The sequence below is a fragment of the Carcharodon carcharias genome, chromosome 21 (genome assembly GCF_017639515.1).
Source record: "Carcharodon carcharias isolate sCarCar2 chromosome 21, sCarCar2.pri, whole genome shotgun sequence".
Classification (NCBI taxonomy): domain Eukaryota; kingdom Metazoa; phylum Chordata; class Chondrichthyes; order Lamniformes; family Lamnidae; genus Carcharodon; species Carcharodon carcharias.
This window is the reverse complement of record NC_054487.1, coordinates 68,544,148-68,559,536: the sequence shown is the minus strand read 5'-3', so window position 1 is coordinate 68,559,536 and position 15,389 is coordinate 68,544,148. Positions and strand designations below refer to the sequence as shown.

General features: G+C 41.7%; 1 protein-coding gene across 1 annotated transcript in view; it reads left to right on the top strand.

Annotated features, from left to right (window-relative positions):
* LOC121293307 (thyrotropin-releasing hormone-degrading ectoenzyme-like) overlaps positions 1-15,389 on the top strand; it is a 135,251-nt gene that overhangs the window by 69,787 nt on the left and 50,075 nt on the right. The window contains exons 5-8 of the mRNA XM_041216220.1: positions 5,151-5,305; positions 5,438-5,551; positions 8,451-8,588; positions 9,912-9,977. Coding sequence (XP_041072154.1) covers positions 5,151-5,305; positions 5,438-5,551; positions 8,451-8,588; positions 9,912-9,977 — 473 coding nt within the window. The remainder of the gene's footprint in view (positions 1-5,150; positions 5,306-5,437; positions 5,552-8,450; positions 8,589-9,911; positions 9,978-15,389) is intronic.

The following is a 15,389-nucleotide window of genomic DNA, read 5'->3' as shown; positions in this document are numbered from 1 at the left end:
TACTTTCTGGAAAGCAGCATGTCTGCTTGGCTGTTCTTGATTTAACTTAATGCTGAAATACACAATGGCTCTGTAAACATGCCAGATAATACTGGCATACAAACACTTAGCACATTCATCTGAAATCCCTCTCTGTGCTATTTTAGCTGGAGGGAGAGGGGAGGGTGGGGTGGTGGCATTAGCCCGCTTAAATGGAGTGATTTAATTTATCTACATAAAAAAACAGAAATTTCAGAGGAATGCAAAAAGGTTCATGTATTCTATCCCACAAATAAATTTCAGGGGCAGTTTATTTCTCTAAGCCTTGATTCTACATCTGCTCCCCTGGCCATGTCAGTACCTGAAAAAAATTGTCTCTCCTCATTACAGGGGGACAATGAGAACATTGGCCTATTTCCTCTCATTATCACTCTTTTATGTTGATAATCATATCAGTATAAAGCTGGCAAGATACCATTCGGAACTCTTTGGGATTAACAATGCCAAAGCAAAATATAATGGATGCTGGAACTCCGAAATATAAGCCTAAAATGTTGGAAATATTCGGTAGGTCTGGCATCATCTGCTGAGAGAGAACCAGTTAATGTTTTAGGTCGATGACAAGTCTTTGTGGTCAAGCTATCTTTATTTTAAACAGCATTATTTACCACAAATTGCTTCTAAATTTCATTCTCCTTTTCTTCAACTTAACACTGTGACTGCCCTTTGTGCCAACAAATATTCTTACTCTGATTCTTAATCTGTTACTCCTATGAGAGAAAGAGATGAGTGGTGGGTGACTGGCATGATACCCTTGGAGCATTGAAGCCTCAGATTTCTCTTGTCTCAGGGAAGCAGTTTCCATCAGCCTTTCTCTCGCAATGGAAGTGGACTAAAGCCTAAGCTGAAGTACCCTCATAAAAACATTGGTGGTTGAGTACCTTGAGACAACAGACTCAACACCACTTTACAGAGAAACAGTGACATCCGTGCCCACAAGAGCCAAGAAAACCCCACCTATTCAGCAGTTTTCAGTTACTTATCGATTGCGTCCACCTGTGGTCATTAACATAACGTGGAAATTTGGATCTCTTTCCCCCAAAAAGGCTAGGTCAATTAAAAATGTCAAAATTGAAATTGATAGACTTTTGTTAGGCAAGGTTATTAAGGGTTATGGAGCCAAGGTGGGCAGCTGGCGTTAAGATATAGATCTATCATGATCTCCTTGAATGATGGAACAGACTTACCGATCTGAATGGCTTGCTCCTATGATTCAAAAGACCTGTACACTGAATGAGCTGTATATATATATTTTAAAAAATCTACAAAAGTTCTTTATGGAATTTTGAGAAAAAATGGCAAGCAATTGATAGGTCTGTAGATAAGAAATAGCATCTTTCCTTTCCTAATATTTTTCAAGTATCATTTTGTGACATTTTAATAACTGTCATGTAAACTGAATTGCATTTTTAATTTATCTTTGACATCAGCACTGAGGTGTACTGGGATTATACTGGAGTATGTGGGTGGATTGGCAAATTATCTACCCTCTGCCTTAGCAATTAGAATACTTGCTGAAACAAAGTGCATCTAGAAGGCACCCACATAGCATATGGGCTTAAAATTCCTTTTTTTGTTCTGAAAAATAGGAGAGTGAGACCGGCTAATGAAACTGCAGGAGCATACGGCTGTGGTGTTTATAATTTATAGGGTTTCATGCACTTATGAAAGAGTTCCAACAATGAATTAGCAATTTACAATATCATACCTTCACAAGTCATGCAGGGTATTTTTGTTGCTGTGCTCTTTGTATTGACAAAATAGAGTTTGCTGTGTCCTAGGGCCTCATTAATTTACTCAATTATTTATCCACATTAATGACTTGGAGGAGGGGGCAAAGTGTAACGTATCCACATTTGCTGGTGATACAAAAATAGGTGGGAGGGCATGTTGTGATGAGGACATAAGGAACCTACAAGAGGATATAGATAGGTTGGGCAAGGGGGCAAAAACTTGGCAGATGGAATTTAATCTAGTAAAGTGTGAAGTCATGCACTTTGGTAGGAAGAATCAAAAGGCAGACTATTATTTAAATGGAGAGAGACTCCAAAAAAAGTGCAGCACAGAGGGATCTGGGTGGTGTTGTGCATGGAACACAGAAAGTTAGCATGCAAGTGCAGCAAGTAATTAAGGAGGCAAATGGAATTTTGGCCTGTATTGCTAGGGGATTGGGGTTTTAAAATAGGAAAGTCTTGTTACAACTGTACAGGTGTTGGTGAGACTACATCTGGAGTACTGTGTACAGATTTGGTCCCCCATATTTAAGAAAGGATTTACTGGCTTTGGAGTCAGTTCAAAAGAGATTCACTAGGCTGATTCCTGGGATGAAGGGGTTGTCTTATCAAGAACAGCTAAACAGGTTAGGCCTTTATTCATTAGAGTTTAGAAGAATGAGGAGTGATCTTATTAAAACGTACAAGATTCTGAGGGGGCTTGACAGGGTAGTTGTTGAGAAGATGTTTCCACTAGTGGGGGAATCTTGAACCAGGGGATATAGTTACAGAATAAGGGGACACTCATTTAAAACTGAGATGCAAAGGAGTTTCTTCTCTCAGAGTGTAGTGAATGTCTGGAATCTCTACCCCAGAGAGTTGTGGAGGTTAGATCACTGAAAATATTTGAAGAGGAGGTAGATAGATTTTTGAAAAATGGAGGAGTTGAGGGCTATGAGGAGCTGGCACGAAAGAGGAGTTGAGGCCTGGGGTAGATCAACCATAAAATTATTGAAGGTGGGGCAGGCTTGAGGAGCTGAATGGTCCTACTCCTGCTCCTATTTCTTGTGGAAAATTTTCTCCCCATCGGATGGGCTGGGCATGCAGCTGATTGCTGCCCGCGATTGGCTGCGTGCCGCCATTTTGCGTGGGCAGGCCAATTAAGGCCCGCCCAGTGTGATGCGCACCTGGAAGCGCTGAGCACTCCCTATGTAGGGGGGGGGGGGGTGGGTGGGTGGGAGGAGGGAGAGTTGGGGCCTGCGCTCTTTCACTCTTGTGCCCGAAAGAGCGCAGAAATCTCCCTGAGGCACGGAGCTGCCTCAGGGAGATTATTTTCTTTATGGAAACTTCAAAAAAAAAATTCGAAAAAATTATTCAGACATGTCCCCTCATGTGGCAGTGTCGATGAATTTGAATAAAAAATGTTATTTAATTAATAAACACTTCATGAAACCTCATCCCGCCTGTGGATGAGGTTTCATGATAAATGCCACGGCCGCCTGGGCTTTTTGCCTGCCCCCCCCAACCTTAAGGTTGGACGGGCAGCCCTGAGAATCAGTTTAATTAGTGAATTAATGGCTTCGCGCCCGCCGAACTGAGGATCAGAATGACGGGTGGTGGTGTCGGGATGCATGCCCGATGTCACCGCGCATCATTTTACAGGTCGGCGAGAGGGGCCTGCCCCCGCACACCGACCAGAAGATTCAGGCCCTTATGTTCACTATGAATGACTGGTAATAATTTCTCAAGGCAAGTTTTCACTTTGGTGATGTGAAGCAGAGGTTTATTGATGCATCTGTTGTTATGACCAGGTTAGGAGGGGTGAACTGAACGGTTGGCGGGCAGGCGAAAAGGCCAAGCACCCTTTGTGTTTTTTGGAAACCCTATCCATGGTCAGGTTGAGGTTTTCAAAAGGCAAGTAAAAATAAAATAAAATAAAGTTTTAAAATTGATTTAAGAACATGTCCCTGCTCATGTGATAGGGTCACATGAGGGGACATATTTCATTACATTTTAATTTTTTTTATCATTGTGTTTCATATCTCTTCATCCCCCTGAGGCAGTTCTGATCATGAAGTGCGCACTTGCGAAGGTCGTGCTCGCCCAGCTCGCACTCCGCCTCACCACCTGCACAGGCAGCGCTCAGCGTTTTGGTGCCGATTGCGGGCGGTGGTCAGCTTCCCAACTGCCCCTGCCCACTGAGGGCAAAATTCTGCCCCCAATGTATTTATGTCTTCCAGTGTTGTCTACTATTGTTGTTGGTCGCTCATTATGTGAAGACATTCTCCCTGACCCTGATCCGTTACTATATCTATATCCATTGGTCGTTTTTAAATTATTGCTTCATGTCACTGGCTGGGCCAGCATTATTGTTCCATCCCTAATTTGGATTGGGCTTGTTCAGAGTTAAGAGCCAACCCCATATTGCCGTCTGGAGCCATATATAGGCCTAGACCAGGTAAGGACGGCAGATTTCCTTCCCTAAAAAGACATTAGTGAACCAAGTGGGTTTTTACAACAGGTGACAGTGGTTTCATGGTCATCATTAGATTTTTTAATTCCAGTTTTTTTACTGAATTCAAATTCCACCATCTGCCATGGTGGGATTCAAACCCAGCTCCCCAGAGCATTACTCTGGGACCTTAGATTATCAGTCCAGTGACAATGCCACTATGCCACTGCCTTCCCATAATGGGAGGTAAACTTGTAATCGTGCTCAGGATTAACGTTTTCTATTTTAATCAACATCTCATATCCCGTCGTGAGGTCCCTTCTCATTTAATTACTCTCAAGCCTGATGAGTTGATGAGGGATACTTTAACTGAACTTGATGGGTGGGAAGTTCACAGGATCAGGTTGAATGTTGATTTTCTACGCAGTCCAATATTATATCGTACCACCTACACTGATTTCTAAAAATAATTGACAATTCTCGTGCAGCTCCCAGTAAATGGTTTTGCGATAGAAGTGATGGAGGGGTGGGAGTGTGTTTGCCCCCCTGTTAGGCAGAGATGGCAGATAAACTCAAGGAAGGCAAAGAGAAGGAAATAACCTTAGAAGAGGGGAATCTTCAAAACAAAGACATTTGCTGTAGTAAATGGGCAGTGACATTTGACAAGAAGGGGGAGAAAATACACTCAGGCCCATTGGTCCTCACCCTAACCACTGGATGATGCATCATCAGAGATCGTCCATCTCAGCTTGCAGCCAAGCTAACTCCTGGGAAAGGTACTGGTATTACCTTAAGTCCAACCTATATTAATATATGATGTATATTAATGTAGTGCATAGCAAAGCACTGGAAACAGCTTTTAAGAAAACAGACATAAATATTCTTTGACGAAAAGTAGTCCAGCTGAGAAAGGAGAAACTAAATTGCTTGTATTTTTTTTGTGACAGATCTGTTAGCAGTTCCTAAATATCCATATGCTGCTATGGAAAACTGGGGACTGAGTGTGTTTGTAGAACAAAGGATTTTGCTGGATCCCGGAGTTTCTTCCATACCCTATTTACTGGACGTCACCATGGTTGTTGTACATGAAATCTGCCATCAGGTATAAAAGCCGGGTGGAAGTAAGGACAGTTTACCACTTTGTAATCACAGATTTGAGCTCTTTTTCCAACCTTATGGAGATTTTAGAGCATCCCTGTTGCTCTGCTTTTAAATGCCTTTTATTTATTCTCAGTGGTTCGGTGACCTTGTGACTCCGATTTGGTGGGAAGACGTGTGGTTAAAGGAGGGATTTGCTCACTATTTTGAATATGTTGGTACTGATTACCTTTACCCAGACTTTAACATGGTAAGTTTATAGCCCATATGTTTGCACACTCTACAGTTCATTATGCACCTCACTAACTAGCTATATTTCCACCAGGATCAGTGGCACTCTATTTATAACAATGCTTCAAGGTATAATCTACTATGCATGTAAGTGTTACTACCTATTATACTATAATTACTTGAACCATTAAGTGTGAAATTTGTTCAGAAAGACATTCCATTAATGTGCTTTTTTGTTGGAAGAGAATATGATGTTCAAAGGATGCATTATTAAGTTTCTAATTCCCAAAACAAATTTCAGCACTAGCGTTTATCATAAGGACCTGTATTTCCAGCTTACTGTTGAAAGTTTTAAAAAATGTGTTGTCTTTTCATGCTTTAGATAAATATTTGATAGGATAGGTTTGTAATATTTGCGATAGATCCCCAACAAGATATCCTGATGTAAATCTGCGGATCAGCCACACATTATAGGAACTAAAAAATATAAAAACAAAAAGCTGCAGATGCTGGAAATCCAAAACAAAAACAGAATTACCTGGAAAAACTCAGCAGGCCTGGCAGCATCGGCGGAGAAGAAAAGAGTTGATGTTTCGAGTCCTCATGACCCTTCAACAGAACTGGGTGAATCCAAGGAGAGGGGTGAAATATAAGCTGGTTTAAGGTGTGGTGGGGGGTGGGGTGGGGTGGGGTGGGGTGGGGGGGGGGGGGGGGGGGGGGGGGGGCTGTGGGGGGTTGGGGGGGTGTGGGCGCGGGTGTTGTGTGGGGGGAGAGAAGTGGAGGGGGGTGGTGTGGTTGTAGGGAACTGCCCAGTTTGATTTCAATGGACTTCCACCCAAGAACATCAGGCAATATATGTTACAAAAGCAAAAATACTGTGGATGCTGGAAATCTGGCATAAAACAAAAAATGCTGGAAATGCTCAACACGTCTGATAGCATCCGTGGGGAAAGAGAAACAGCTAACGTTTCAGAACAGGAAAAATTAGCATTTGTGATAAAAAAAGTGAGTAGAATAGGTAATTTCAGCTCTAAATTAATCTCTAGTTTCATAGAAAATGCTTAAATATTCTTCTGTGGCATTTGTTGTTGGCTTTTAAAATTCCCTGTTTTTACTTCCGCTTTTTCCAGTTCTGACGAAAGATCACTGACCTGACATGTTTAACTCTGTTTCTCTCTCTAGAGATGCTGCTGGACCTGCAAAGTATTTCCAACATATTTTTGTGTTATAGACAATATGTTGTTGAACAAAAACAGAATTATCTGGAAAAACTCAGCAGCTCTGGCAGCATCGGCGGAGAAGAAAAGAGTTGACGTTTCGAGTCCTCATGACCCTTCGACAGAACACTGTCGAAGGGCCATGAGGACTCGAAATGTCAACTCTTTTCTTCTCCGCCGATGCTGCCAGACCTGCTGAGTTTTTCCAAGTAATTCTGTTTTTGTTTTGGATTTCCAGCATCCGCAGTTTTTTGTTTTTATCTCTAATATATGTTGTTGGTTTGTTGAAGCTTACACTTGAACTAAATCCATGCACCTTTTGTCACATTTCTGCAATAAGATTTGGAATCTTCCACTCAGTGTTAAAAGCATTTCCTGCTCATTCAAAGCATTTTGAATTTTGCTTTTGTACCCTATAAAAATGGAGAGCAACTTATTACTTTTCTTAAGGTTACCTTACAGGTTGGGTCGGTAGTTAGGAAGGCAAATGTAATGTTGGCATTTATTTCGAGAGGACTGGAATATAAAAGCAGGGATATGCTGCTGAGACTTTATAAGGCTCTGGTCAGACCACATTTAGAATATTGTGAGCAATTTTGGGTCCCATATCTCAGGAAGGATGTTCTGGCCCTGGAGAGGGACAGAGGAGGTTCAGGAGAACGATCCAGGAATGAAAGGCTTAACATATGAGGAATGTTTGAGGACTCTGGGTCTATACTCAATGGAGTTTAGAAGGATGAGGGGGGATCTGATTGAAACTTACAGAATACTGAAAGGCCTGGATAGAGTGGACGTGGGGAAGATGTTTCTATTAGTAGGAGAGACTGGGACCCGAGGGCACAGCCTCAGAGTAAAGGGAAGACCTTTTAGAACAGAGATAAGGAGAAACTTCTTTAGCCAGAGAGTGGTGAATCTATGGAATTCATTGCCACAGAAGGCTGTGGAGGCCAGGTCATTGAGTGTATTTAAGGCCGAGATAGATAGGTTCTTGATTGGTAAGGGGATCAAGGGTTACGGGGAGAAGGCGGGACAATGGGTTGAGAAACTTATCAGCCATGATTGAATGGCGGAGCAAACTCGATGGGCCGAATGGCCTAATTTCTGCTCCTATGTCTTATGTCTTATTATGAATTAAGAATTTAAATACCACTGCAGCTGATGGCTTTTACATTCCATTCATTAAAAATCTGGAATTGAAAGCTAGTCTCAGAAATGGTGACCACGAAACTATCATTGATTGTTGTAAAAACCCATCTGGTTCACTAATGTACTTTAGGGAAGGAAATCTGCTGTCCTTACCTGGTCTGGCCTACATGTGATTCCAGACCCACAGCAATGTGGTTGACTCTTAACTACCCTCTGAAATGGCTTAGCAAGCCACCCAGTTCAAGGGCAGTTAGGGATGGGCAACAAATGCTGGCCTTGCCAATGACACCCACATCCCATGAAAGAATAAAGAAAAAAATCTGTGTCAACGAAAATACTGGCTTGATGATGAGCTTTGAGATTAGAGTAACAACCTAATGCACTTGCAATTCAATAGGAATATTTGTTGCCAGCTTTGTAAGCATTGCTGTTTTTACTTCAGCTATTTAAGTAATTTTGACAAGGACCTTCATGTGTTTTTAATAGCTGATAAGTCTTGTTCAATTGACTGTGAATCCACAGAGATTTGATCTTCTATTTGTGTGAATATTTCAGGAGAAACAGCGATTCCTGACAGATGACCTTCATGAAGTGATGCTACTTGATGGCCTGGCAAGCTCTCACCCAATATCCCAGGAGGTCCTGCAAGCAACAGACATTGACAGAGTTTTTGACTGGATTGCATATAAGAAGGTGCAGTGGCTAACAGCTGTTTGAGCAGCAGGAGAATATTGAAGCGTTTTCTAAGAAATCAGAGATTAATATCTCACACGGAGCTGGAATTATCGTTTCTAGCTGTTCAAACTTAGCGTTACACTAATATGTACTGTTTAAGTTTCTGTCTAATGGGTTTCACAGATGGAGGCATAGAGGACAGGGGCCAGGAAATTGTGCTGAACATATATAGGGCACAGGTTTGGTTCCAGCTGCGGTATTGTGTCCAATTCTGCAACCCCCCCCCCACCACCAAGACTGAGGAGTCTCAGTGAGGGGATTGAGGAAGGTGAGGGGGCAGGCTCAAGAGGTCATGGGGGAGGGTTAAAGGGGGAGATGACCTTAGAGAGGGAGTGTCTCCAATGGGCCAAGAAGGCCCACAAAAGAGGTTCCCCTCCCCTTACCCGACACCAGCCTGTGCAGCTAAAGCTACCAGGCTTCCCGCATGGCATAGTCCCCCCTCCCTTCAGGGACGCTAGCAGGGACGGGTGAGGGCCTTATGTGGTCATTAGTTCTTCAGGGTGCTTCTGGGTTTTTGGCTCTTCCCGAAAATGCAATTGGCTATGAAGCTGCTGAACATGGGGATGCTGTTGGGCTTATCCTCAAGGCAGGATAATCAGGAGCAACTGCAGCATCAAGGAAGGCAGCAAATAATAGGCTGCAAAATAGAAGTGGAGAAAGGAGGCCTTACAAAATGTGGGTCTTCAGACATAGAACATCATATCTCAACCTCCCAGCGCCTAAGGCAGCTGCACTTCAACAGAGAGATAACCACTTGCCTGTGCCGGCTGTTGGAATGAGAGTTAGAGGCATGCTTGTTGATAATGAGATAATGAAGGTGACCAAATGGCCCCAAACTTCTATGTCTCTGACTCATTAACTGCTTCTGTTGACAGCCCGAACATCAATCAATTTGCTGCATGCATAATGATCTGGCAGGTCACCCTTGCACTCATGCAGGTTTCAGTTTATTAGCTTCTCCACAGAGGCTGATAAGCAGGAAGATTGAGCACTGGGACTTGTTGGCTTTACTGGATTCCCACAGATACAGGGTAACAGATTGAACATATATAGTCTTGTCTGTTCTGGGTCATAAAACAAAATCAGTGGGTGGTCCAAGAGCAAATGGAAATTTACATTAGAAGACGACAGAAGAAAATATTAAAGTGCGTACATGTTTATCAAGTGGCTAGCAGTTGTTTTCCATTTAAAGAACACAGGCATAAAAACAGAATTGCGGTTTGGAGCCTTGCTGTCTGGTCATTTATTTTAATTAAAATACTCTTTGATTTCAATTCCAAGGGTGCTGCATTGATTCGAATGGTGGCTAACTTTATGGGACAGCATATATTTCAAATAGGCTTACAGGTGGGTAAAAGTCTTGAAAAGGGATTATTTTATTTCTGGTTATGGGTGATCATCTTACAGTGCTGTGCATGCTTTTCTGATGTAGGTGTGTGTGTAATGCATGTCTCGCAATGAAAGCACAATAAAATCCCAAGAGTGCAAATAACCTAGGTTTGGAGTGTGTTTGCAATCGTTTTAACTTCTGTGACTTTTGCAGGTTAAATTAAGTATTCAGCATTTAAGGTGGGTTTATGTACAGTGGTTGTACATGATGTAAATTTATTGCATGTAATATCATCAAATATATTTTTCCTATTCACCGGTAAAACCTGTCAGGAAGAGAGATACAATAAATAATATACACAGTAGCACATTCTATTGAAGTACGTTGTGCATTTGGCAAGTTGCCATTTCTTAACTTGAGGTAATATATTTGAGGCTGTGTGGTGAACAACAGAATATAACTTAATTTATAATCTAAGCGGAGATGTTTGTATAGGGTTTCTCCCCCACCGAATAAAGACACTCCAGCTTTGTATTTTTAGATTTTTACCCTGTGAACTCTAATTATACACAAGATAACAGATGATTTTTATTTGTTAAAAAACAGTGCTCTGCAGCCACCCTGAGTGCCTCTTTTGTTAAGCAGGCATCAATCAATTGTAGAGAAAGATGTGTGAGGTAGCAGGGTGGAGAGGAAACAGCAAGTAATTTTATAAGACTCCACTGGCTGTCTTGATGGATCAGCGGATTCACACGGGTCATAGCAGGTGGCTGGAAGGTACCAGAGTGGGAGAGACACACTTCAGCAACCCCTAGTTCCATGAGGAGTACAAATCTGTGAGCTGAGCCTGAAGATCCCAGATAATAACAGCTATGTACTGGAAAAATGTGTGCGAACTTGTGTTGATAATTTGGCGGTGGTGATAATTGTTGTGGTGATAATTTGGTGAAAGAGGATTTCTGAGTGGATCAGAAAGTTGACTGACCAACTAAAACATTTCTGAGGTTAGTCAGCAGGCTTACTGCCATAATCAATCCATTGGAAATTGGGCCAATGCTTGTCTTTCCCAGTCTTCAAAGAGAAAGGACCTATGCTCTTGGATACAGCTGGAATCTCACACTTAGGGCTGGATTTTACCAGCCCTCTAGGGACGGGCTGGGAGACAGGGAACCCATGAAGTGGTGAGGGATGTTAGGAGTGGTGTGCCTGTCACCTTTCCACCATCATGCCAGGGGCAGGGTAGGTGGAGGACTAATCTCCTGTCCAGAGCACAATTGTTGCGTGTAAATGGCCATTAAGGGGCTCTTTTCATCGCCATTGGCATTTTATCAGTGGTGGGGTTGTCCCTCTGCTGCATGGGGAAACTGCTTGGTGAATCTTGGGGAGTCTCCCTGCAGGCACAAGGGGACGTGGAGGCCCTCCTAATTGGGTATTCTGTGGCCACAGAGGGGTCCTCGGCAGCAGTGGCCCCCCTGCCACCCCCCTACCCCCCATTCCCGCCCCCACCTTCATACCAACTTCATTAATCTATCTGACTGTCCCCGGCAGCACCAGGGCCCCACTTACTAAGTCAGGACAGCGGCCTGCTCCTTTGGTGCCCTTTCTGCTAGGCACAGTCCCAACAGTGGCCGCCATTCCTGAGACTCCTGAGCTGCTGTCTCTCTGATTGGCTGGAAGTATTTGGGGGCAGTCACTCATCCTTTAAATTGACAGTGACTAATCTGTTGCCGAATAGCTGAAAAATGTTGCTGGAGGTCCCACACATGTCCAAGGTGGGCTTGCCCCCAACTTCTGGACCCGTCGCTGAGACCCTTGGTGTAACAAAAAATCCTGGTTTGAGTCTGGGGATGCTGAAGTTATGTGTTCAAACGGCACTCAATGCCTGTATGTTTCATAATGACGTTTTAAAGCTTATGAAAAAATAAAGAGACATTTATACTTGTGGTACTATTTTCACACAGTCTTACAGTTTCTTGGGTAATGCCATTCATATTTTGAGAGACATACTGTATCTACGTAGAAATGCTAGCCAAAAGCTTTATTGTATTATAATTTATTTTAGTCAGCCATGTTTCTGATATACCTGGAAGCCCAGCACCATTTTTAAGAATCTCAGACCAAATTACTGAGGAAGCTATTAGCATTTCCATTTTTACCTCCTCCACTGAAGGTGAGCTGAGTAATGTCTTTGCCCTTGTTAGTCTGTAAACAATAGATCTCGAAGATTAATAGACGGCTTTCAGTGAAACTTGGCACACAGTTAGGTAATGGCTTAAGGAAGAGCTGAATAGATTTTGGTGACGATGCAGATCCATATCTGGATCCTGCAATTTTTTAAAGGATCTGTTAAAATTGGGAGATAGGACAGATTGACTTTTTGTTTTAGAATGTTGATTGTTTTAGAATGTTGTGGATTGTCTCAGCTGATGTGGTGGAATTTGTCACAGCTGTCAAAATATGAGCAGAATTTTCAGAGCAGGTCATTGGAAGCGGATTGTCCCGAAGCCTCCTTAGTGAGATGGAAGCTTGTAATAAAAAGATCTTTTTTCAGGAAAATGCCTGAAGGAAGCACTGCATAATTGTAATAATTTGGAGTTAACACAGTGTGGCTGAGGTATGCACTCTTCAGTTGTTTGCTATGAAATGCACACTCTGCCACAGGCATACAATGCACTTAATTAAGCCAAGAAAACTTAGTCTGAGGTTGAGAACAGCTTCAAATTAGGGATCCCCAAATGGATGTAGTACAACTGCTGCAGATGAAATAGCTAATACCTTGTTGCTTACCAGCACAATGTATTGGTGAGCATCCCAATGCTTGTAAGGTTATTTGGAGCTAAATAAAGAGGATGCCCCTGCCCAGTGACAGGTCCATTGTGCCAATAAGCTGGTTGGCTAGTTACTCTTAAATGTCTTGGAACACCACACACCTGCCTGGCTCAGATCAGGACTGGCAAGTTTGCTACAGATTGTTGACTTATTTCCACTTTACCATTGTTTGACATGTCATCTTGGAGTCAACTCAAGGACGAAGACAATTCAGCTCTTCAAAAAAATGCTAGTTATCTTCTTCTCAAACTTGAGATATATCAACATATTTTCATAAGACATCAATACCAGCTAATGCTTACTGCCAGCTATGGGTACTGCCTGATTTATTGGATCAGCACAATCCCTTTTGCATCTGTGACCTATGCTTGTATCTATCCCAGGCTGGTAGGGTGAAATGATCCTAGGCAATGTCCAATTGTAAACCCTTTGACATGGTCACTAAGGTAGAAGCTTCTTCAGAAGCCATCAGGATATTTGATGTGTGAAATTGAAAAATTATCTTTTGCACAAAAATGTTCTTTTGATGCTAAGGTTAAATTACACTGCTGGTGTACAGGCGTAGGCAGTTAAAAATTGTGCTGATGGTTGTGGTAATAATTTGGTGAAGGAGGATTTCTAAGTCGAGCCCCAAAGGCGATGGAAGCATAAAATGATATTTTCCACTTTACGTGAACATTAACTAAGCACAGTCCACATAACAATCTTTCTCTGTTAATCTGGTTACTTAATCTCACTCTAAAATACTTGATTTAGCTGGGAAAGGAGTGGGAAAAGAGATAGAATTTAGAATATTGACAATGCTTTCGTAATTTATAATGTTCAAGGGCCATTCAATAAACATTGTCCTTGAGTGATGCTCTGGCTAAATCAAGTATTTAAGTAATGTGTTTAGAGCTATCATTTCTACTTATAAATTTTGTAATCTGAACCCATTTATACTAGACACTGAATTACTGTTTTACAGATATTTGGAATCAATAAGATATTTTATATTTAGAAACTAAAAACTGATGGGTTTTGCTCTCAGTGATGAAGGATCAACATTGTGTTCACCTCGCTGACAGCTGACAATGGACTTTTGTGGGCTTATCAGAGGAGATCTCATCTAATCTGATGTATTTTCACCTCTTCAGGGGGTCTCTGGTGTGAGCAAGGAAAATAACAATGAGGTTCAGTAACTAGCCAGATTGAAGAATCTTTACTGAGACATGACTAGGAAGTATAAACAGGCAATATAAATTAGATTTAAATGATGTATAGAAAGCAAAATAAAAATTGAAAAGAGGGGTAATTAAGGGAGAGAGATAAACAAAGTAAAAAATTTTTTTCTAAAATCTCCAAAACTAATTTCTTCTGAGTGAATGAGACTCCACAGTTGTAAATTTAAATCTTCAGGGCTAGAGAGGTTGTTCAGCAGTAATTATCACTCACTACACCATTTAAAAATTCACTTGCTCCTGAATGTACCAGCCTTAGCTTGTACAGCCATATTTATTCTGGAACTAGCGTACAAGTACAACAAGTTCATAGTGTTGCAGTTATTTCAGAGCGTAGTCTATTGGCGAGATCTGCAACAGTGCATCCTATGGAGGAGCAAGGTATCTCTCATAGCAACATCTGGATTTCTGCATTTGTGGGAACACTGGAAGTTGCTGGTCAGATTTCATCCATTATAATGGAAAGTGCTAATAACCTCACCGTTATTCTTATTGAAAATTCTAGGCTGATTAATGCTGTTGTTAGCACACAATGCTTAACGTTGATCTGTCTAATCCATTCAGTGCATAACTTATGAATTGTTAATCTTTCCCTAATGCGTAATAATCTGTAGAAGTAAATTGCTGCTCACCTACAGTGTAAGTATAATAGGGACATAAATTTGTTTTTTCTCCAAGCCCTGAAGGGATTGTTTTAAAAAAAATTAACAGTGTGCCTCAGCTTAAGATCAAACGCTCATGGAACTTCTGAGTTGTTAATTAAAATGCATTAATGAGTATATTATATACATAATAAAATGAGTGTCAAGTAAAATTAAGGAACTGTGACAACACATTGTTACAGTTTGGCCTTTCTTCCTGCATGATAACTCATGATTGAGGCAAACAGACATTTCCTAGAAGCAGACCAAGTTTCCTAGGTGTTGTTAGCACCGTTGACTGTGAAATTCCGTTCCCTAGCACCTGCTTTTTATGTTGCTATGGGTGCCAAAATGGTGTCCGTTGAACATGCACCTGCTTCTGGTGCTAGCTGTGCTGGATGCCATTTCAGTGAGGGTACAAGCGCGTGTGCAGGGAGCATCTGTCAGAAGTATGCAGAGTAGACAGCTGTGCATTTAACACTTGCTGCATGCAGCCAGCATGCAACTTAGCAGGCGGCAACAAGTTCATGTGTTCTGCCACTCTTATGTTTTTTAAAGATTAATATTTCATCATTATCTGCCATTTACAACCCATTATACTGTTAAAGTTATTATCAAATTAGCTAACGTCACAATTTCACATTCAGGGCTAACTGACATAGTTAGAGAAGTAAGTGCGATGACCTTCAAAATCCATTTGAGAAGATTTCACCAAATTGGTATTTATAGCAATATCACT